We start from the raw sequence: 21805 nt of genomic DNA, 5'->3' as shown, positions 1-21805 counted from the left end.
AGGTAAGGAGTAAGCTGCCACAAAAACGAACAAGGGTCATTTTGTTGCTCCTGTTGTTGCTCCTGTTTTGGCAGGAGCAGGGTGTAAAAGTCAGCTTCTCTGTAAAACCCATCACCCTTAAACATGTCCCCTCGCAACTGTGAGGGACCTCACACCCACTCACCCATTTCCACATCAGACAGCCGTGATTAATAAGGCCAGGCCGTGACACAAAGCCATTTGTTTACTCAGATCAACCTTTTAATCCCATTTCACCTTCAAAATAAATTACCAAATAAAACTCTTCCACAAACTGTGCTCTGAATCACCAGGTGGTCACGGGTCAAAAACTTCCCACCAGAGAAGGGGGTGGGTGGGGGGAAAAAAGAGGAAAAAGAAAAAGAATCAAACTTCTTCTGGAACTTGTTTCAGTTTCACTGATTTGTTTCTTCCCAACACGTTGGGTTTTGCAAAATTTTAATGCATTAAACAGCAGATTCTTTGCTCAATCACACATCAGCTACATGATCATCAAGCAAGAGCAATACTGGCTTCTACAAAACCCTGATTAAAACGTTCCTGGCAAACAGTCACTTTAAAACAGTGTTTTAGTTGGGTTTGGTGTTTCCTACCAGCCTGTTTTACTGGGCTAAGTAGGTTTAAAGGGAAGAAAGAAATTAGAAAGAACCTGAGGCATCATTTTGCAACAGGTTATCTCAACACACACCAAGGGCTTGGAGATTAGGCTCAAAATGTCTCTGTAAGCCAAAGGCTTTACAAGCAGGGAAACCTGCATTGACAGGCTGAGTCACAGGTGAAGATCATACAAGGACTCGGTCTTGACTCTTGTGATGATCACATCACCTCCCAGTATCTTTTAGAGGTTTACTATGATTAAACTAATTACTGTTCGGGTTTCACATTAGTGTTATCCTGCTTGGAAAAAAACCCCTCCACAAGAAGGGATGGTCTCAAGTAGAACAGCCTGATCCATTACAAACCTCTTTCAAATTGAACCCATAACTGTGGGCTTTAAAACACTAAACCCTGCTCCTCAGTTGTTTTGACACCAAAATGGAAGTGCTGCATCATACCAGGACTGCAGAGTCAGGATGATGTAGCATGAGAAGCTGCATCGGGAGAAGAGCCCAGCCCTACAGATCATGGGGTCTACGTCCCTTCTCCTGCTCTAGGTTGGGATTTCCCTTCTACATTTCGGTTTGCTTTGACTTGGCTTTGGATTTTGGCTCAGCCAGCTGCCACTTACTCCTAAGCGACTTGTCTTGTCCTCATTACCAGCAGATGCAACATGGAAGGATGTGAAATACCCTTCCTGTCTAGCTCAGGCTGCAGTCCCTGCTTTGGGGAAAGCCCCACTCTCCTTTCTCCTTCCTGGGGCAGAAGTCAGTGCCAGCACCTTGTGTAACCCCATGTCTGTAGTCTTCTATTTGCACCATCTTTCTCCATAGTCAAGAGGTGAAAAGCTTTCCCCACCAGCCACTCACAGCACCAGGCTCTAGGGCAGCTGGTCTGACTCTTTACTAGCTGCTTCCTGTCCCACTAATCACAAGATTATTGATTAATAAACGTATCATTTCTGTAAAAGAGCAAAAAAATGCCTCTCTGTGTGAAAAAGTTTAAATATATAAAAACACTTCATAAAAATACTTATTTAAAAAAACCACAATGCCCCATGAGCCTGTAAACGTGGCTGTAAAATCTCTGAGCTGCAATCATTTGAAACACAGTCATCCAGGCTCTGTTCTGCCCTGCCCAGCAAGATTTTAAGACAACCAACAGAAGTGCCACTTATCCTCCTACTTCAACCCTCCATATCACTCTGCTTCCTTCTTCTTTGCTTCCAATATGACAGTTCCATTTCCCAATGCCAGCAAATTGTCTTTGGAGGCATCATTTGTCTTTGCTTTTAACGGAGTTCTGCGTGGCCTGATGCTGAGGCTTTCTGATGGAGTAGGCTTGAGGTCTGGCCGGGAACACGAGCAACACCAGGACGCTCAGAATGTGCATGTGAAAATACACAGACCTGGGAACAAAAGCACAAAGAGGATGTTGTATTTTTTTCCTGGTAATAACATGATTTGTGCAACATCAGTGAAGTCCATGCAGACTTTAATGCTGAGGGATGGATGTCAGGAGGTTGCCAGAAAGATGTCAGGAGGTTGGGGTATCCCTTTTTAAGATGGTGTCTAGCAACAGGACAAGGGGTAATGGGATGAAGCTGGAACACAAAAAGTTCCATTTAAACATAAGAAAAAACTGTTTCAATGTGAGGGTGAGGGAGCCCTGGCACAGGCTGCCCAGGGAGGGTGTGGAGGCTCCTTCCTTGGAGGTCTTCAAGACCCGCCTGGACACGTTCCTGTGTGACCTGATCTAGGTGACCCTGCTTCTGCAGGAGGGTTGGCACTAGATGATCTCTAAAGGTCCCTCCCAACCCCTCCCATTCTGTGATTCTATGATTCTAAGTATGAGCCTGAGACAGAAAGCATAAAACACATTCTTGAATTTGTGCATGTGGTACCTGCTGGCATTGGTGAGAAAGTTGCCATGGATGTCAATGAGACAAGGAATCAACCAGCAAACGCTGGAATCCAAAGTCTGACAGCTCAGATAAACCCAAAGGATTCAACCCTAGGCTTATTCAGCTCACCTCTCTTCATGCTATTGTATGTTCTGAAGAAACATCCTTCATGCTCAGGATATAAAAACTTGAAAATGATGTTTACAGAAGGGCTGTGGTTTTGGAGGCAACTGCTCAGAGATGTCTGTATTTGATAAACTACTAACCATCAAACTGGAATTTTATTTCTAACAATTCACAAGATTGAACAGGAATTTAAATCAAATAGAAGAGGCTCTGACAGCTTGGGGAGGATGATGGTTAGGAGCAGTACGGTCCAGTCCTTAAACAGAGAGATAAATCTTTCTCTGGTCTCATTTATGCTTCTTACCATATCTTAATATCCTTGTAAGGTGCTGGAGACCAGTGCTCAGTGTACAGTGCTCCAAAAATTCATGCCCTGGGCTAATGGCCTACACTTGCCTTAGATAACATTTAGAGACTTAAACACGTTCAAAGTCAGCAGGGCAAAAAAATATTAAGGACTGAAAGTTGGGAGTAATTTTTATATGGTAACTTTTCTGTGCTGAAATCAAATGTCTTAAGAAATAGGAAGAGAAGATGATCAAATTCAATCCCATTCAAACAGACTTACTTACTTGCTATCTTGACTACTTGTTTTATATCTTTGATGTTAGAAGAGGGAATTGTCTTTGTTCTTAACCAAAACCTGTTACTCTCTGTTGACAGTTCACTGTAGAATCAAAGTAAAGAAATGTAGTCCAGTCTCCCTTTTCAAGTTGTTTTCTCAACTTCTCCATTTCAAACTGTTTTAATTAAAGCACATTAACACACTCTGCAACACCGGTGTTGTCTTATTTTCCTGGGGAAGTACTCTGGAAGCATTCAAAGAGGAGAGCATACCCATTTTAAAGAGTGATGCTCGGCCAGGCATCCTCCTGATCTCCTGCTGACTGACCACATCTCTCTGTGCATTCAATCTGAGTTATTTAACAAAACAACTGGGCCAGTTTGGAGAAACAGACAAGAACAGAGGACTCACTTGTAAAACTTAATCGTGGGCTCAACAGCCAGCATGACAAACGGTGCAACCGTGTAGCACACGGCCAGCTGAGTGACAACCCAGGTGACAAGGTCGTAGGCTATCTTGAGAGGCACTGAGGAGAGGAAGTAATGTCTGCAATTCTTTCTGATCTGCAGGTCAAGGAAAAGCAAACAGAAAGTGATATAAATTCACTTCCAAGGCAAAGTCATGTGGTCACAGTTTAGTGTACAGCTCTCCTGTGGTCATCAGAAGCATCAATACTACTACTATGCAAGGCCCTTCCCATCCCCATCATCCTGTTAACCTTGAATCTCGAGCTAATCTGACTGCATGGACATAGTCAACCCTACCCTCACAAGCAATGTTTCCCTCTGGCAGCAAGGCCAGCGTTGCAGCATGTGCAGAATCCGTGCTGGTTATAACCAACAACTGAGGGTACTTTGTAATTAGCATCAATACAGAACTAAGTTTCAGTGAACATCAATCCCACCAAGACATGAAAGAGAGCTCACAGCAAGGACAAGCTGCTTGACCGTGGCAGGGCAGTCCCTGCAGTTGACAGCTGGATGGTATCTACCATGGGGCTTAGAAGAGAACAATGAAAGGTACATACTGCTCTGGCTGCGAGTGTGATAAGGATTCCAGTGAGAAACGTAAAATAATATCCAGGATAGATACCATGCCACAGGGCTGACAGCACAAACGTTAAAGCTGTAGGGTACCAGGGAGCTCTGTCGTAGCAAACGCTGCAAAGGCAAAAACAAACCAAGAAGAGGCTAAATCCAACTGAGCAATGGGCACTGCACTTCAAATCCTCCGCTGTTATTAAGGTCTTACTCTGTTTTCCTAATGGTCTTATCTCGCCTCTGTCACAGCTCAGGGCATGAAGCACTGGGCCTTTGGTTAGGTGGAGAGTGAGATGGAAAGAGGAAGCATGCTTTGATGCACTAAGGATCCAAATATTCCCAGTGCTCACAGCACTTAAATAAATAAGAAGGCAAAGGGTAGGCAAGGCTTCTCTTTTACCTTTATACCTCTATCCATAATCACACACTACCTTTCATAGCTCTGATGGCAGACCAAGAGTGAGCCAGAGGACAGAGACACGACCACACTTCTCTGGTGGAGGGAGGTATTTTTAGGTACTGTTATCTGGGTGACACTGGGAACAACAGGGAGTGTCATAAGGTATTGCAAGGCAGGGGATTCCTGCCAAATTTAGCAGCCCAAAACCTTACTTCAAAGATGTAAGCAGATGATACCAGCTCAAGAACACACCAACCAGCCTATTTGGCTATCTCAGGTTTGGTGAAATGCTGTGTTCCAAAGAAATGAGACAAGATAACGCCCTTCTTATCAGGGACATCATTTGAACAAGGCGAAACCAGTAGACATTGACTTTCAGGATGCATGTATTTAATAACAGAAATAGTTATGACAACTACTCAGTGCTATAAGAATCCTCTTCTCCATATCCTAAATCAAAGACTCCCTGGCAAGGATGTTCTGGTAGCCCCAAATCAGACTACACTGGGGCTCTGAAGATTTCAACTGCTCCCCAGTTCTAGCTGAGCTGTTTCCAGTGACAGAGGGAGGCTCACCTCTGGGAGTCATACGCATGGGTACCATAACACAGGGAAGTGAGACAGTACAGCATGAACAACAGGGGCAAAGAGCAGTCTAAAAGATGCCATCAGAACACTATTACTTTTTATTATGGAAGATGTGAACAGTTCATTTATGGCTTTGCTCCTCATATATCAAACGTGGGCATTTCACATTGGCAGCAATAAAACTTTACAGCTCCAAATACCCTTGAATTCCCCCAAGTGTTACAGACACAGAAACCAAAGGCTATGCATTGATGAGACTCAGCAGCCAGTGTTTTTCCAGGTCACTTTCTGGGTGTCACAAGCCAGTTGCTGGTTCACCGCTCTTACCGTTTGAGCCAGGCAGCTGTCTGAATGTTCCAGTTCTCAATGTACATCTTAAAACTCGTTGCAGTCTAAGAAAGAAGTTCACATGAAACGTCAGCATTGAAACCTGCCAAATAACACTTGCAAATAACAGTAACACTTAAAAGAGGAGAGACATGAAAAGATATTCAGTAGCTAATTGTTGTGAAGGCTGTGCCACAGTCCACCCTCACGCTGTAACGTTTTTGGGAGGGACATTGACCAAGCTGAGGGCTCACTGCTGACACTTGGCACTTGCTGTAAAAATCTCACTTTGTTTTGTAAAGTTAAATACAATGTTTGGTTGCTTTTCAAGTTATGGGAAACCTGAAAAGCTTCCCTGTTTTAAAGGCTTGGCCTTCTGTTCATAAACAGCCTCATTTCTGGAAGAGATAACTTGCCACACATCATGCAGTTTGGACCTTCCCTAGAGTACTATTAAAGCAAAGTGTTACAAAAGCTAAAGGAAATGGATTATTATTTAGAGAAGGGAGGGGGAAGACTGGAAAACATGGACAAAAAATAATGCAGGACTAAGTTTAGAAGCCAATTCTCAGCTGTCTGCCCAGCTTGAGAAACCAGAGTGGACACCAGGGCCCTGGGAGAATCACCTGTAACTCCTCACAGCACCAGTTCCCCCAGCTTTAGAGGCCTGCTGGACTCTCATTCAGCATCAGTTCCCTTAATCCTGGCCAACTTCACCTCTGGTGGTTCCCCATCCCTGCTCCCCTTGCTCTTTGCCTGATGACAGGAACCTCCCAGGAGCTCCTCTCCAAGCAGGGACACGATTCAATAACGACACATTATTTTCCCATGTAAGCTAAAGGCAAAGGCATGCTGAAAAGACAGATTAAAGGCAAACGTTTCCCAGGGGAAGATGCAGGTATTTTTGGACTTCCATGCAGAATCCTGAAGGCACTTATCCTCTGTGTTTAAGGAGTTAAAATCATTAGCAACTCCCAATGCAGCACTGCCACATTTTAATTGCATCACTGCACCAAGAGAAGCCAAGAAAAATATCATTTCTCTTCCAGCTAATATTGTCACTCTCTTTTGGCCTCCTTGAAGTTCCCCTGTTACATTACAAAGCAGTCACTGGCTGTCAAAACATGCACGTTGCCAAGGCAAGCATTTAGCTCCCATCACACTTGAATCACAGAATCTTCAGGGTTGGAAGGGACCTCGAAAGATCATCCAGTCCAACCCCACTGCCAGAGCAGGACACCTTTACTACAGATCAGGCTGTTCCTCAGCCACACTTAGCACTCAAGTTCCCAAGGCCTCGGCAATTTTACATATGCAGGTGGCTATACCTGCCTTAAAATGCACTGGACAATCACACTTCAACCCCTGGAACTGTTGGTGCATAAAGGGACAGTTCAAGCCTTACCCAAAGTAAAGGTCTCTGTAGCCTCCCTCTTCTCGTTACACACATGACCAAATCAATGTCTATGGCACCTGGAAATCACTTCCCTACCCTGATCTCCATTGCCCATGTGACCAGCAAAGGAAAGAACAGTTTTGAGGGGCTTCAGTGCCCCTCAAAATCCTCAGCAGAGTGGAGCAAAGGCTCCCATTTCCTGAATTTGGCTTGGCTAGGGAGCACTGCCTGCGCTTCACTTGCCTCTTTCAAGCAGGAACCACCTCAGTCCATCAAGGCAGGAATCATCTCCTGCCCCAAAACTGAACCAGATCTTGATGCAAGATCTCGGGGTGGTATCTGGCTTGCTGCCACCATCGAGGAGTGTAAAGCAACTCTAGGCTGTGTATTCTGAACTGCTCAAGGCGAGATGTGTACTGAGGATTAATTAAGGTGAAAGACAGAGAAAGGATGTTGACAAAGAAATAATATATGATGATACTTCCAGCTTTGGCATCTTTCAATGAAGAATTACAGGGGCTCTTTCATTTTTGAGAAGAGCTATTACGGCACATTCACTTAGTCACAAATCACTCAGTAATAAAGCAGTCAACTTGTTTTCATCTGCTTTTCCTTTTAAAATCATAACTGCAGAATTACAGGGGGAAGCTCCTCCTATTTCTAAAGAAAAGAAGCCTTTAGAAAGCAGTGTCAGTCATGTAAACATTTCCACATCCCATTGGCATTCAGGAAATAGTCTTTGGGGCAAACAAATTACATTGGCCATCTTTTGAACGAGAGAAACAAACATAAATAAGCTTACAAAAGACTAATGGATGTTAAAAGTATATTGCAGTCCCAGGGAAGATGTGTGACAGATGTTTTGAGAAACAGTGAGGTTTGCTGGATGAAGCTCTAGATCAGCAGCCATCTAAGTGGCCCTGCCAGTTCCCACTGAGGTTGCTCACTTTGTCCCTGTTATCTCTCTGACTCTGGCTTTTCTCCCTTTACAAGAGGCATTGCAGGCATGTGCAGGGACCTAGCTCTGGTGAGCATCTGTGCAGTGCCTACTCATTGAGGCTTCTTTCACCACCACCACTCAGCTGGGTTACAAAAGTGGAAGGCTGTTAGGAGTAAATAAACAGAGTACACCACAGATGGTGGAGAATCATAGCTGCGAGCGATGCATTGACCTGCTGAACTCAGCCACAATCCACAGTAATTGACTGCTCATTTATTAAATGTCTGATTAATCATTTATTAGCCCTCTATAAACTATTTAGAAATGCAACCTCAATCCAAAGAGTGATGAAGGCTGTGGGACTGATGCCTTTTATCCGCCCAACAGATAGAATACAAAACCTCTCAGTGTTCACGAGGGGTAACCTGATGGCATGGGCTTACTTTCCTTCTAGCAAAGCTTCTCTCCCTTACCATGCCCATTTCTCTAAAACTGTGCCAGTGCAGCCACTTCTCTAACTTACCTCAATATTCCAGATATTTAAGTTGGACAGCAGGTCCCAGCGGAAAGCGCCCGTCTCATCCACGCCGCTGAAGCCATAGCCAGCTGCATTGTTGACTGCATCTGCTGCAATGGCAAAGCTCAAATCAGACTGCTGGGAACAGATTGCTTTTCTTACAAGTCAGTATGGCACCCATACAGGTTCAAGCCAGCTTTGTAGCATGTGGCATCCTCTCTCGAAGAGAAGCTTCCTCTTGGCATAGGGGCATTGCTACAAGGCAATAGAAGAATCATCTCCTCAAGACTAACTACTCCTTGAGAGGAAGAAATAATGACATGAAAATACAACACCAATGGATAGAGGTCACTTTTCCCACTATTTCACCTTTATTATCCATCTGAGATAGATAAACAAGAGTTGCCATCAAATGAATTAGCATTTCACTCAAAAAGGCACCTGGATGTCACAGCACTTTCCATGTTTTAGGAAAACTCAAAGACATGTTTACCATTCCCACTTAGAGCTCCAACAGGGTTGTTTTAATTCAGACTTTCACTCATACTTCCCAGACAAAGCTTTTTGCTAATCCTGTTGCTCAGTCCCTCACTACAGTACCTCACCATGTCTACAAATCAAACACTAAGTGACTTCAATTACAGGCTAAACTACTTGAAGTGCAGATAAAAACTTAGGTAACAGGAGGCATTTCACTTGCTGCAGCTACCTCCCCTCTCAGTCTTGACTGGGAGCCATCTCATCATTAGGTCTTCAAGATCCTGCCTTTTAACACATCCCTTCCAGAAATTCTCTCTCAGAGTAATAAGAAAACAGAAGGGATACATTATCTCTGGATCACTAGTGCAGCTAACCCCAAGGTTTACTGGAAGCAAAAGGAAAGCAAAAGCACAGGTAAAGGCTTTCCTTCTAGATCATTTACTAAACAGAAGCCTGGTTAAGTTACACTTTAAGGTCAGCCTTTCTTCCCAAGAATGAAAACTGATTGTGCTCTGGAAATGAGTAAAAGCACAAGCTCATGGAGAAGCCCTAACACACAAAACTAGAGAGAGGACCTAATGAAAAGCAACAAGAGTAACAATAAAGGAATTAACGAGCAACCTTCTCTAACCTGAAACTTCCAGTGTTGTTTGCCACTTTACTCAAGGAGCTAGTTTTTATTGATGGAAAGAAAGGAACTCAGGTCTTCAATTCTCTCCCTCTTAAAAAAAACAGGCAACAAAACCAAAACCAACCTAACAAAACCCCCCAAATCCAACAAGCCTGTCTGAAATGGTATTTACCTTATGGCCTGGCAGTGTCTTACTCTGAGTAACTATGAGTAACTGCCTCCCCAGAGCAAGGGGACTCCTGGATTTGCTCCTCCCTATTGCCCTAATGCTGCCCAGGGTTGCTTAGGGTTTCTTTGCCAAAAGCAAGAAACCAGAAATCCAGGGACATAAGAACAGAGCAGATTCATCAGCCTGAGGCTTCCTGAGCTGCTGCCTGCAGGGCAAGGTGTGAAGTGCAGATGAACAGCAACTGTCCACCCTTGGACTGCTTACGACACACCGACCTCTGCAAAGCCCAGTGAGTTTCCCTGCTGCCTTGAACAGCTTCCACAGCTCCTTGGGTGCTTGTGCATCAGTCTCAAACTGGTTTCCTTGCCAGCTCTGCATTAGGTTTGCAGTCGCATTGCCGTGACTATCGCTAACGCAGGGAGAAGCCGAATGTTTCCATCTTGCTGTGGATCTGGAGGAATTCAGCAGCGTGGTTCCCACACAATAGCCTGACTGTCCTTTTCTGAGCACAGGAAGCAAGAGCCTGACTGCCCTTTTCTGAATCTAAACAACAGAAGTCTAAATGTCTAAACTGCAGAAGGATAAAGTGGCCGCTGCTGTGTTGCCTGGATTTGCAACATGAAGAACAGGGGTTTCACCCTCCAGTATGCCAGAAATGCTTTTCCCAAATCCCTTCATTTGTTAAGACATTCCTACAGCTTCTGTGGCTTAGTCATGTCACACAAGTTCAGTTTACCTCTGATAATGGACTTTTAGTTAACTATAATGCCAGGGAAAAAAACAGAGGTGACAATTGAACAGTGGATCCCAAAAGAACTAAGTTTCTGAGCAAGCAATTCTCTGTCCCAAAGCCTCTCCCATCCCACACACGTCAGTCTTCCCTCAACCTGTCACTTTTATTCCCAGCAGTTTAATCACAGCCTTGCAATGAGTTCCCCTGGTTCTTTCCATCCCAATGACACTCTGCTCAGTTTCAGCATTGCTGGCTGGGCCTTCAGGATCTCCTCTATACATAAAGCCTGGTGATATTATTCTATGATACCAGCAAAAACATTCAGTCTCTTCTTTTTCAGCATGGCTTAGAAGGATTTGACTCCTCACACATAGATAGGAAAAGTGACTTTGAAAAGGAAGAAGACAAAGTACAATAAGATGATTTTGACCACCAATCTAGCTGGCTCCCAACAAAAGAAACTTGCTTCTCTCTATAACGAGCCCGCTTCTCTTCTCTGGACGTGGGACTAGATGACTTTTAAAGGCCTCTTCCAACCTCATACCATTTGGTGATTCTATGATTCTCCTTTTCCAAGCAGAGATTCTTGGATCCATCCCCTCCTCCGCTCCCCACCTTCCCCATGGCTCTCCGGTCCTTTCTCTTGACCACCCAAAGCTATCATGTGTGCAGGACCACACAGTGCCTGAGAGGCAAAGCCCAACTTCAGCCCCCCAAACAGGTACCACGGCTTCCTAACACTGATGCATGTGCAAAAGATGCCTCTAAAGGAAGAGAGGAGTCTGTCTGCACTGTAACATAAAGTCTGAGCCAGTGACACCAATTTTAACCTCCCAACTGATCGAGGTGGAAAATTATGAATAAGGCATAAAAATCAAAGCTTAGAGGAGGTACACTTTTCCTTTTGGTAAGAATATCTGTAAAATTGATTTGGTACAAAATACTAGACACAAGGAAATTGTTAAATTGACTTTACTGGCAGGAAACTGAAAAGCAGATTTAGCTCCAGAGTGGGGGGATGTCAGACAAGCTAGAAGAGATTTTACACACGTTTTGCAAAACCTTTGCCATCTCTCCACTTCAGTCCCACTGCCTACAGCAACACATCCACACGTCCCACAGGAACTACAGCTCTAGAGATTCTTTCTTTCTTTCTTTCTATCTCCCCCCTGCAATGTTTCAGACCCCTTACCCCACTTGTCATCTTACTCCCTACAAAAACAAGCGGTGCAGGCAGACTTACCCAACGTCCATGCAAAGTAATACTTTGGTTTTGCTGCCTGCGTGACAACATACAGGTAGCCAAGTCTTGACAAGAAGGGTGTTTTATCAAGAAACTCATCATCAATGATATAGGCCATAGGAAAGTTCTTGGTAAGGGTCAGGAATAAAATGAGAGATGCTAGCGTGATACACAGCTTGTACATCACTGCTCCCTGAAAAGCACAAAGCATGAAACATTTGTTACAAACATTTGCTTAAGGGGGAAGGGGGAAAGGTCAATGTTCATGAGATACAAACACAATGCACTTTAAGAACTAATACAGTTAAGGTCCCTTCCAACCTTTAAGATACTGTGATTCTGTAAAGTTAACAGTGACAAAGTTGGTGATAATTCATTTAGAAGAGGTGACAACGAAAAGCCCACAGCCAAAGCTTTGGTTTCATTTGCTTCACTGAACTACCTACAGACAGCTGCAAAGAAGACAATTAGAAGTCAAAATTGGTGATGAGCTTCACAAGAGACTCCTGCATCAGTTAGTGAAGGTCCTAAAATGAGAGGGAAGGAAACAAAAAACCACACCCCACAATGTAAAGGAGAAATCTTCCCTATAGGGACTGTCATATCCTGGAGCTAAGGCTGGATTCTTTCTGGAAGCCAAAAACATCTGTGTCAGCACAATAGGAGGTCTTATTGGCCCAGGTCTTGCTAAAAATTGTCCAAAAAAGCATAGGTCTTACACAGCATGTACACCTTCCTGTGATACAGGGTATCTGCTGTGCCACGCTGCTTTCTACCACATCTCCCTAGCTTTCTGTATACCAATAATACTGGCTGTCAGCAGTCAGAAGCTCGGCTTCAAATACACAGCAGGAGAAAACTCTCTTTGACAGAGTTGTAATTAAAAAGGTAAACATGGCACTTGGACCCACGTTAAAATTAACTCATGTTCTCAAATGCCTAATAAAAGTGCAATACACTACTGAAAGCACAATGCATTTCTTCATCTCTACACCAAACAAGTTTCTCCTCCTGTTCCAGTGGAACTCCCTGTGTTCCAGCCTGTTACTCCTTGTCCTGGCACTGGGCACCACACAACAAAGACTGGCCCCAGCCTCCCAATGCTTGCCCTGTAGGTATTCATCAGCATTGATGAGGTCCCTCCTCAACCTTCTCTTCTCCAGGCTGAACAGCACCAGGGCTCACAGCCTTTCCTCATAAGAGAAAAACAGAATCTAAAAAAAACTACCTCCAAGTCATCCTAGAGCCTGAAATCCTCTCATAAAGCACCTGGGCAAGCTACAGTTTCTCATTAGCCATGATTTATGTCCTCAAACATCTCTTGCACTATGAGTGAGATCTGACTTCTTTTTTTCCTCTTTCCCCCTGACATTTCTTCTGCCTGGAGCTGAACTGCAGCTCACCGTTGTCAGAACCTGCAGACTGTTCTTGTTGCTGCACAAAGGACACCCAGTAACCTGTGACACACTTTGCCAGCCAAACACGTTCGGTGAAATCAAGAGGAAGACACTATCCCCTTCACCTTTGGCCTTGTGATGAAAACAGCAGCCACTTCACCCCAAAAAACCCACTGTAATGTTTACTGGGAATATAATCCAAAAATGGTTTTCCTTCTTAGTTTTTAATTGTGAGAGTCGTGTACAAAGCTGGACTCTCCTGCCCTTTGCAGTAGATCTTTGCCTTAAAACTTACAGTTGGAGAAGGATCAGGAAGTCTGTCATAACCCTTCTGCTTCCAGTTCACTTCTAACAGTTTCATGTGCACATGCCTCCCTTCAATGAAGGCTATATAATCCTTGTAATTGCTGCAAGGCCCAGCTATGATGCTCATAAAATTGAGGAGATAGCTTAAATACTCCAGCAAAGAAGGTCTTGACCTGTAAAAAAATCATCCACACACAATTAAACAAACCAAAACAAGGTAAACCACAGCAAAGGCTTTCACAAATGCTTTCTTGTTGCACTATCTGCCTCAATCTCCAACCTCTACCACCTTCCCCGCAGCTGAAAGCTCCCTGGGTCTGTTTTGGAGAAGATGAAGCACAGTCTCTCTTCTATCCCAGTGATGTCTGGCAGATGGCAGTCACTACAAGGCTAATGTGAGAGCACTCAAGCTACAGGTTCACAAGTGCTACTGATATGAAAAGCTCTAATGTTAGTACTAGAAAGATTTTGGTTTAAAAGTCATCCACTTAAATACCCACTACTGTCAAGCAAATTGACTTGCATGCTTTCAACAGGCCAGCAGTATCAGGAGTGAGAAGTTAGTGTCAGGTTTTGGACATCTGTTCAGCACATCAGGGACCAGTAACGGCTGTCAGACCACAAGCTGAGGAACACTGGTGTCTCCAAGCCATGCAGTGTAGTCCCTTGCCTCGTTACACAAACCACAGGGCAGGGAGCACTGAAGAGCAGGACTCTCAGGTCTGAAAGGAGTTCTCACCCACCCTTAGTTCAGCCTTTTGAAAAATGGGAAGTGTGATGTGAAACACAAGGGGAGGGAATGAAAAGGCACTCTGTCCTGCTGTGCAAATAAAGGAAGCAATTGCCTGTATTGCATCATGAACAGGAAGAGGAACTAAGGGGAAAACAACACATGAATAAAAGACATCTAAAGATGAAAGCCAAAGAAAGTCCATGGTGTTCATGGTTTCCATTTTGCAAGTGCACACCCCCCAAGTTCCTTTGGGGGGGGGGGGGAAGTTTACACTAGATGTAAAATGAATTAGATCCACTGTCCCTGCCACAGATCAGCAGGATGGAAAAGAAAGCTGCACGGGCCCCTCAGCACTTGTGCAAACTGTAAATTGTGGGGCTGCTTTTGTTTCTGTGGCAGAAAACACCAACATCTAAGCTCTGCACTGAGATACACAGAGCTCTCCACGAATGTGCCAACAGGCACCATCCAAGTAAAGGAGGAGTCCTCAGATGAGAACAGAAACTAGGGCACAGTGTTTCAAGACTTCCCTGTCCAAGACACAGATGGACACACGTAAGCCAAAACCCACTTAAAATTCTTTCGGACCAAAACATAAACTTCTAGCAGAAAAACTAAGCAACAGTTAAAAGTTTGCTCTTGCCTACTTTTATTCTGAAGCAGAATGAGTTTGAATAAACAGTTAGCTTAGCCAGGATTTTCTGCATTCACCCTGCTGGTTATTGTGGATGTTAGTGCCTGAATGGTATGTTCTCTGCTGAAAACATTTCACAGAAAGATGCAGCAAACAACTGGGGGTAAGGCTCATCTTTCTGTTCTGCAAAATCAAGCTCTATGCTAAGATTAAAAAGAAAGTCCTTAGTTTCAACTTAAGATTCTGCACATGGGTGGGTGGGGAGACATGAGCAATGCACGAAGGAATGTACAGAGGATGAGTGAGAAACAAAAACAGCCCAGGAACAGGAGGGGAGACAAAAGGCTGTATTACCAAATGGGATTTAAAACTCTTCAGTTACGACTTGTCTGCCATCAACACTTGAGCTATTGGCATGAACTTGTCTATTATGAGCTCATTTACAAGAGGAAGAAAAAAAAAAAGCCTGTTTGGTGAGAATTTGACTAGAATTAATGATATGGTCACAAAGGCCCACTGCAGCTCAACATTACGCTGTGAGCCTTAACAACAGACACAAAGCTGTGGGTCATGGCAAAAGTTATCTGAGACTCCCTACAGGATGTTTGTTTTTCAAGAAATGACTCCCTTCTTACTTTTAGAAGCTCCTAAGCAGGTTTTCTCATGGCTGGATCTTCTGCCTTGGAAATGAAGGATAATCATTTCCTTGGCCTTAAACAAACCCTTCATGGTGCAATGGAGCTATGGTTCTAAGGCTAATTCTTCTGAAAAAATGAAGGAAAAAATCACTTGTATTGAGAGACAAAATTGGTAAAAAGAGATGCTCAAATATATGATCAACATCCTGCCTCCCTCTGAAAAATGAGTAGTCACAGAAGGTGAAGGATTGGGAGTATTAATGTTATGGAGGGAGACAAGAAAAATGTCACTGTCCAAAAAGTATGGCAAAGAAAAGCAGGACTTGTAAGTGTCAAAGTCAAAGCAAAATGGGTTTTCACTGCGTAGTGGTTTGCTGACAGAGGAGGAATACTTGGAAAAACAGCATAATCACAGGAGGAAGAACACAACAGACAAGAAAGTTCATATAGGACAGTCTTAGCCTGAATATAGAAGAATGGAATCACCAAAGACTAGTTTTGTTGCATGTGAAGTATATATTTAAGCCAATGAGATGTTGCCAAGTACTGCAGTGCGTCACTGACCAGCACAGGGTGATAAAAGCAGAGAAGCTATGTTTGTGTAAGGAGGGTACTGACAGCAGCAGTACAAAACCAAAACTGCTCAAGCAAGCAGAAGCAGCAGGTAGGACTTTTGGCTTACGATGGACTGGTTAGAAGTAGGCAGCATTTGCATGGCCTGGCCACTGACATTGCAAAGGAGACAACAAAACCCAAGGAATCCAACCCAAAACCACAAACTCAAACTCTAAACTTCTACAGATGAAATGAGACACAAATTGCTGTGAGAATTAAACTCTTACTTGACAGCAAGTCGGTTTTGCTCAGCAGTGAGCTCTTCAGCTTGTCGCCCTATTCCTAGAGAGAAAGAAAAGTCACGTTACATCTTTGGAAAGCCAAGGAGTGAAACCTGTCCCCAAAACCCTACATTTGCATCCTGTGGATAACATTGTAAAGCCATAAGCTTCAAGATTTGTCACAGGCAGTTGTAGTACTGCTTGATTTCCAACTTTTAGGTCAAGCATAGTCATCTTCTACCCTATCTCTTTAACTAGTTCTTTAACTCATCTCCCTTTCTCATTCTTGCCACAGGAAGAGTGTTCCCACACATACAATGCAACTCGCAATGCCACCAACTGGCAGTGACCCCAGCAGCCTCTGCTAACAGTCCTGGGCTGGAAAAACCTCTGTTCCCAGAAGCTGCAGGCTCATTTAAGCACAAGCCTCCCCGCTGGCTCCTTGGTGAGAAATGGAGCATTTCACAGCAGGAAGACTGAGCAGTGGAAGAGAAATAGGCTCTCGAGAAACAGAAGCTGCAGAGAAATAGAAGCAGCAGCCTGGCTGCCTGGTGCTGGAGAAAGCCTCAACACACACATCAGTAATCATCTGGAACTGTGCAAGGTCCAGACTGGAAGGGTGACCTCCTGTTGAGTGCACAAGACCTTTGGGGCCAGAGGTAGAGCACAGACTTGCCGTCCCAGGTAAATTATGGAAGACTCTTGTACAATGGTCAGTGGGTAAACAGAAGTTGCTCAGAGCAAACATCTCAAACCCTGCCTGCTGAAGCTCTAGCAATGCACACTGTGAGGAATCCCAGCTCGCCATGGGATGAGTCACAGCACTTGATGCTGAGCATGCCTATATGCAGCTCCACAAGATCAGGGGCTTGGCACCAATTAACATTACCCTTCTAAACATAGCTGGCCATAATTACCAATACACACAGACAAGCCCTATTTCCTAAAAAGACTGCCGATAAGCTGCTCATTTCCATTCTCTCTGCTATTCCAGTTTGCAAATACTGAGAGGGTATGAATTCCAGGGAAACAAATAAGCACTTCAAGGGCTGGGCATTTTGTTTGTCTGTTTCCATTTATGGGCATCTGTGTTAAATTTTCACAAACAGAAATCTGTCAGTCATGCTTGAACCACAGGCTGCCTCCATCTGATCCATACAAGGGATGCTCACAATGTAAGGAGCCTTTCCCAGCATCATTAGGGTTGCTGCATTGCTTACGTTCCTATCTCTGCTGTTATCTTTTCCTTTCTGTCTGATTACCTTCAATATTCTAGGTGCGCATTTAGGCTGCACACCACTATGGAATGCAGTGATACCTGAGCTGGCCAGCTTAAATAACAGAAGCAGAGAAGCCTCAGCAACATGAATGCCAACGACAAGGGCAATTAGCTGAGCTTCAAGCTGCACCCATTACAGGCAGCTAAAAGCAACTTGGGTAAACCTGGCTTGTGAACAATACCAGCTCCTGCAGTCTGTGGTGTGTCATCACCTCAATCCTAGATCATAACAACTCTACAGCAAGCTACTCATTTAGTCACCCACAGCCTCAGACCATCAGAAATTCACACAGCAACATCAGTGGACGTGAGCAATAACAGTACTGATGACAATTGACATTTTTGCCTTTGCACTGTTCTACACACAGGCATTTTACTGGGAAATAATAGTGCTCTTTGTCACAGAACAGCACAAGACTGAAGACAATGTTATTTTGCTTGCAAATGTGCTTCTCCCTGCACTGGGAAAAAAAGCTGTTGAATTCCATCTCTCACAACTCATGGAGTGTATTATCACTGAGTAGACCACTGATTTCTGCTACAGTCACATGAAGGTTGATTTTGGATAATCAGGAACAGCTTCAGAGAGCTTAATGGAGATGCACTGTAGCACCTAAACAGCAGATAACTGGTACTACCTAAAATCCAAACTGGGCCCAAAGAGGAAAACAGTTGACTTCATTACTGCAAAGACAGTTTGATCCTAAAGAACTCATCAAAACTTGGAAGTTTCTCATTTTCCTGCACAAAGCATTTTCCTTCCTCGCTTGGAGCAAGTCGCTGACTACATCCATCCACTCTGTAACTCTGTAACTCAGCCCCAGAACGTGCTGGAATAAAAAGGCTATCTTCAGGACATGGGAAAAGATTCCTTTCCTTACCGTCATGTAACTGGCACGCAAGCGTTGTGATCTTCTGTGTAATTATCATCAGCGGGCTACAACACAGACAGAAACAACAGTTACAAGTCTTGTAATACAAATCATTCCCAATTTTCTTACTGAATGCCTTTATCCCTTTAAAAGGCACAACTGAATTAGCAACAAGTGGAAAACATCCAATTAAAACTGAAGGAACTCAGGCATAAGACAATTGCCTGGGTTCACAACAAGCACACAGCCACTTGCACTGGAATTTGTAATTGCTGAGTGCACACAAAGCCTTGTTTTATGTCTCCCCATCCTGCAGCAGCGCAAATTGTCACTCAGATGAAACGGCACTGCTAGGAAATACCAGCTCCTGCAGGCCCCTGGGCTTCCTTTCAGGCAAAGACCAAATTCCAGCCTCACACAATGCAACGCTAGAGTACAGCAATGCTGCTGTAATATAGCTCTGGATCTTCTTACTGTTACTCTCCTATTGTTTGTCTCCTCAGTGCCCTAAACAAAATGTCAGCTCTGCAGATCCACACGCTTATTTCCCCCCATGAATAGCCCTTTCAATCAGGGCTGTGTGCAAGCACCACAAGAGCTGTCAGCACAGCAGTTTCCCATCTGCTTCTTGGCCACGCAACTGCCTTGTGGACAGCCCATCTAAGATGTACCATCCAGCTGGGAGTGTTTAGGGGATCTAGAGCCCTTCAAAAACACGAGCAAGGTATACCTGAGCTGTGCTTACAGGCTACAACCACCCAGCAGCTTTGGGGCCAACCAAAGAGGCAGCAATAAATAGCCACTATGTTCAGTAGAGCTGCTTGTACTTCACATATTCAACTTTACAAAGCTCTGTAGGCAAGTGTGAATTGCTGCAGCTAAGGAATAGGAAAAGAAAAGGCAAAGCTCAGCTTGGTGGCACCAAGATCTGGTCCCCAGGAGGGTGAAGGACACAGCTAAGAACATTAACAGGTACTCAAGAATAAGGACTGTGACAAAACCATGGGTAGAATGAACCAGTTGCACATAGGCTGTGGGGGACTAATCGTGGTCCATAGGCAGTTTCTAAGGGCTGTGGAGCCCTAAACACAAAACTCAGTGCTGAACATTAATCATCTGGAAGGACTCATGGCAGGCACATTGAGGGCTAAGCCTCTGTGAGCACAGCCTCTCTCCCCATCTCTCTGCCACTGGCACACCAGCACAGGGTCCCCACAAGACCTTCACAAACACAATAACCAGGAGGTTGCAATGGCTGATGATGGCACACGGCTTATTTCAAAGCATTCATTGCGATGATTATATGTAAAACCAGTTCCACAGAAGAGATTTGTCTCCACTGAGGATTAACACAGTGGCTTGTTTCTCGACTTGGGGCTAAATTAGCAACATAAACTGTACAGAGGTTTCATTTTGAGTCCAAATGATGTCTTTGACCTGGAAATGAAACTGACTTTGTGAACACACTATTTACACAGTTTGACCAGGAACATGGAACTTTTTAAAGAGATGTAGACGATTACTCCAAATATTATAGCTATTCATTTTAAATATTGCAATATATTTTCTGGAATTCAATGAAAGAAAAAGAGCTGAAGGCTTGGCTTGTTTTAGTTCAAGCACTGTATTTCCCCCACCAGTTTCTCAAGGTAAGAATCAAAAAGGCAAAAGTTACATTCAAGGATATATTTGTCTAAAACAACAATCAACTGCTCCTGTTCTGCAGAGATGTTTCAAGAGATTCTGAATCTTCCCCACCTAAAGCAACCTACTGGTTACAATCAAATGTAAACCCGAGGGCTAAGATAAATTGTTTGCAATTTGATTATCCCACTGTGGTAAGTCAAACTGGTTTTCAAGATGCTTAATATGCTGAGTGTGGTCAACACAAGAATGGTGGATAAAGACATTATTTCATCACGGCCTGGTTTCAGCTGGGACAGACTTCTTTTTCTCCCTAGTAGCTGGTGCAGGGCTGTCTTCTGGATTTAAGTAGGAGAATAATGTTGACAACACACTGATGGTTTAGTTGTTGCTAAGCTGTGCTCACCCTAGGTGAAGGACTTGTCAGCTCCCCATGCTCTGCCAGTGAGGAGGGGCACAAGAAGCTGAGAGGGGCCAGGAGAGCTGACCCCAACTAGCCACAGGGCTATTGTGTACCATAGGACATCATGTCCAGTATAGAAACTGGGGGGAGTTGGCCAGGAGGGATGGATCGCCGCTTGGGCATCAGTCAGAGAGCAGTGAGCAATTGCTTTGGGCATCACTTCTCTGTCTTGGGTTTTATTTCTCTCTCTTTGTGTAATCTGCCTTTTCATTACAACTATTTCCATTACTAAACTGTTCTTCTCTCAACATCCAAGTTCTACTTTTTTTCCCTATTCTCCTCCCCATCCCTCCGGGAGGAGGAGCAGTGAGTGAGCAGCAGCATGTGCTTAGTTGCTGGCTGGGGTTAAACCATGACACATCCTAAGTGGTCTCTTTTGTTAACCACTAAATATAGCTGATCTTTTTCAAGAGTCCACATGTAACTCTGCGTGGGTAGAGTAATTTGCATTTTCCACCCAAAACCAGAGAACATGCAGTATCAGCCAATGTCTTAATCACAAACTATTTTTATCATTTCAGCAGTCTCTACTTGAAATCTCAGTAAAAAAGCTTGCACATAAAATCCACAACGAGCTTAAATATACACAGATCAGGAATACAATCATAACAGGAGGGTTTGTACAGCAGCTCTGTTTAGATCCCCTACAACACTGATTGCAGCGAAGGAATGGATGAATTCAACAATGACTTTTCACCTTCCAGGCAACTCTGATATTGTGAAATAGTAATTCCTTTTTTTTCCCCAGTTCATCTTGCAAGAAAAGTAATTTATAAGCTCTTTCCACTGTTATTTCCCACATCCTATTTCTCAAAGCAGATTTTCCCATTCAGACAAAATCTAGCTTTGCCTTCAAAGACACGTGAATCCCAATCCTTTAAGCATAAAATAAAGCAGATTTTGTTGTCCTGAAGAGAGACAGAGGTTGTCAGCAGACCAGAAGTCCCACTGCAATAAATACAGACTTTTCTTTCGCCAGTGCTTGCCCTTTTAGCTGTATGGGTGAACACCAACACTTGTTTCAAATTGGTTCAATTTGTTGCATATGTGTTTTTACAGCAGGCATTTGATACCAATACTGAAGTGGGTAACTTTAAACCTGAGGCTCAGAGCCAAAGCCATATGCCTGGAAGTGCCTAAATTTAGACACTTGTCTTAGAAAACTGGGCCCTGCACCGTAAGCCAGGGAGACTCAAAATGCAAACAAGCCTGATAATGCTGACTAACCCAGGGATGCAGAAGTGCAGCCTGCACTGAAGTCACATAGAGTATAAACACAGAGCACAGAGTGGTTCTCTTCATCTATATTAGGAATTCACAGCCTCAGAACA

The 21805-nt window shown here is 43.9% G+C and overlaps 1 protein-coding gene across 1 annotated transcript in view; it reads right to left on the bottom strand.

Moving 5' to 3' along the window:
- Positions 1-232: 232 nt before the first annotated feature.
- MBOAT1 (membrane bound O-acyltransferase domain containing 1) overlaps positions 233-21805 on the bottom strand; it is a 52236-nt gene continuing 30663 nt past the window's right edge. Inside the window, exons 5-13 of the mRNA XM_061995015.1 lie at positions 18377-18432; positions 16223-16277; positions 13365-13548; positions 11673-11865; positions 8423-8526; positions 5564-5628; positions 4237-4369; positions 3621-3772; positions 233-2023 (exon numbers count right to left, since the gene is read on the bottom strand). Of these exons, the coding sequence (XP_061850999.1) occupies positions 1891-2023; positions 3621-3772; positions 4237-4369; positions 5564-5628; positions 8423-8526; positions 11673-11865; positions 13365-13548; positions 16223-16277; positions 18377-18432 (1075 nt within the window). The 3' untranslated portion in view covers positions 233-1890. The remainder of the gene's footprint in view (positions 2024-3620; positions 3773-4236; positions 4370-5563; positions 5629-8422; positions 8527-11672; positions 11866-13364; positions 13549-16222; positions 16278-18376; positions 18433-21805) is intronic.

The sequence above is a fragment of the Colius striatus genome, chromosome 4 (assembly GCF_028858725.1).
Source record: "Colius striatus isolate bColStr4 chromosome 4, bColStr4.1.hap1, whole genome shotgun sequence".
In the NCBI taxonomy this organism is placed as follows: domain Eukaryota; kingdom Metazoa; phylum Chordata; class Aves; order Coliiformes; family Coliidae; genus Colius; species Colius striatus.
This window is presented reverse-complemented; position numbering and strand designations above follow the sequence as displayed.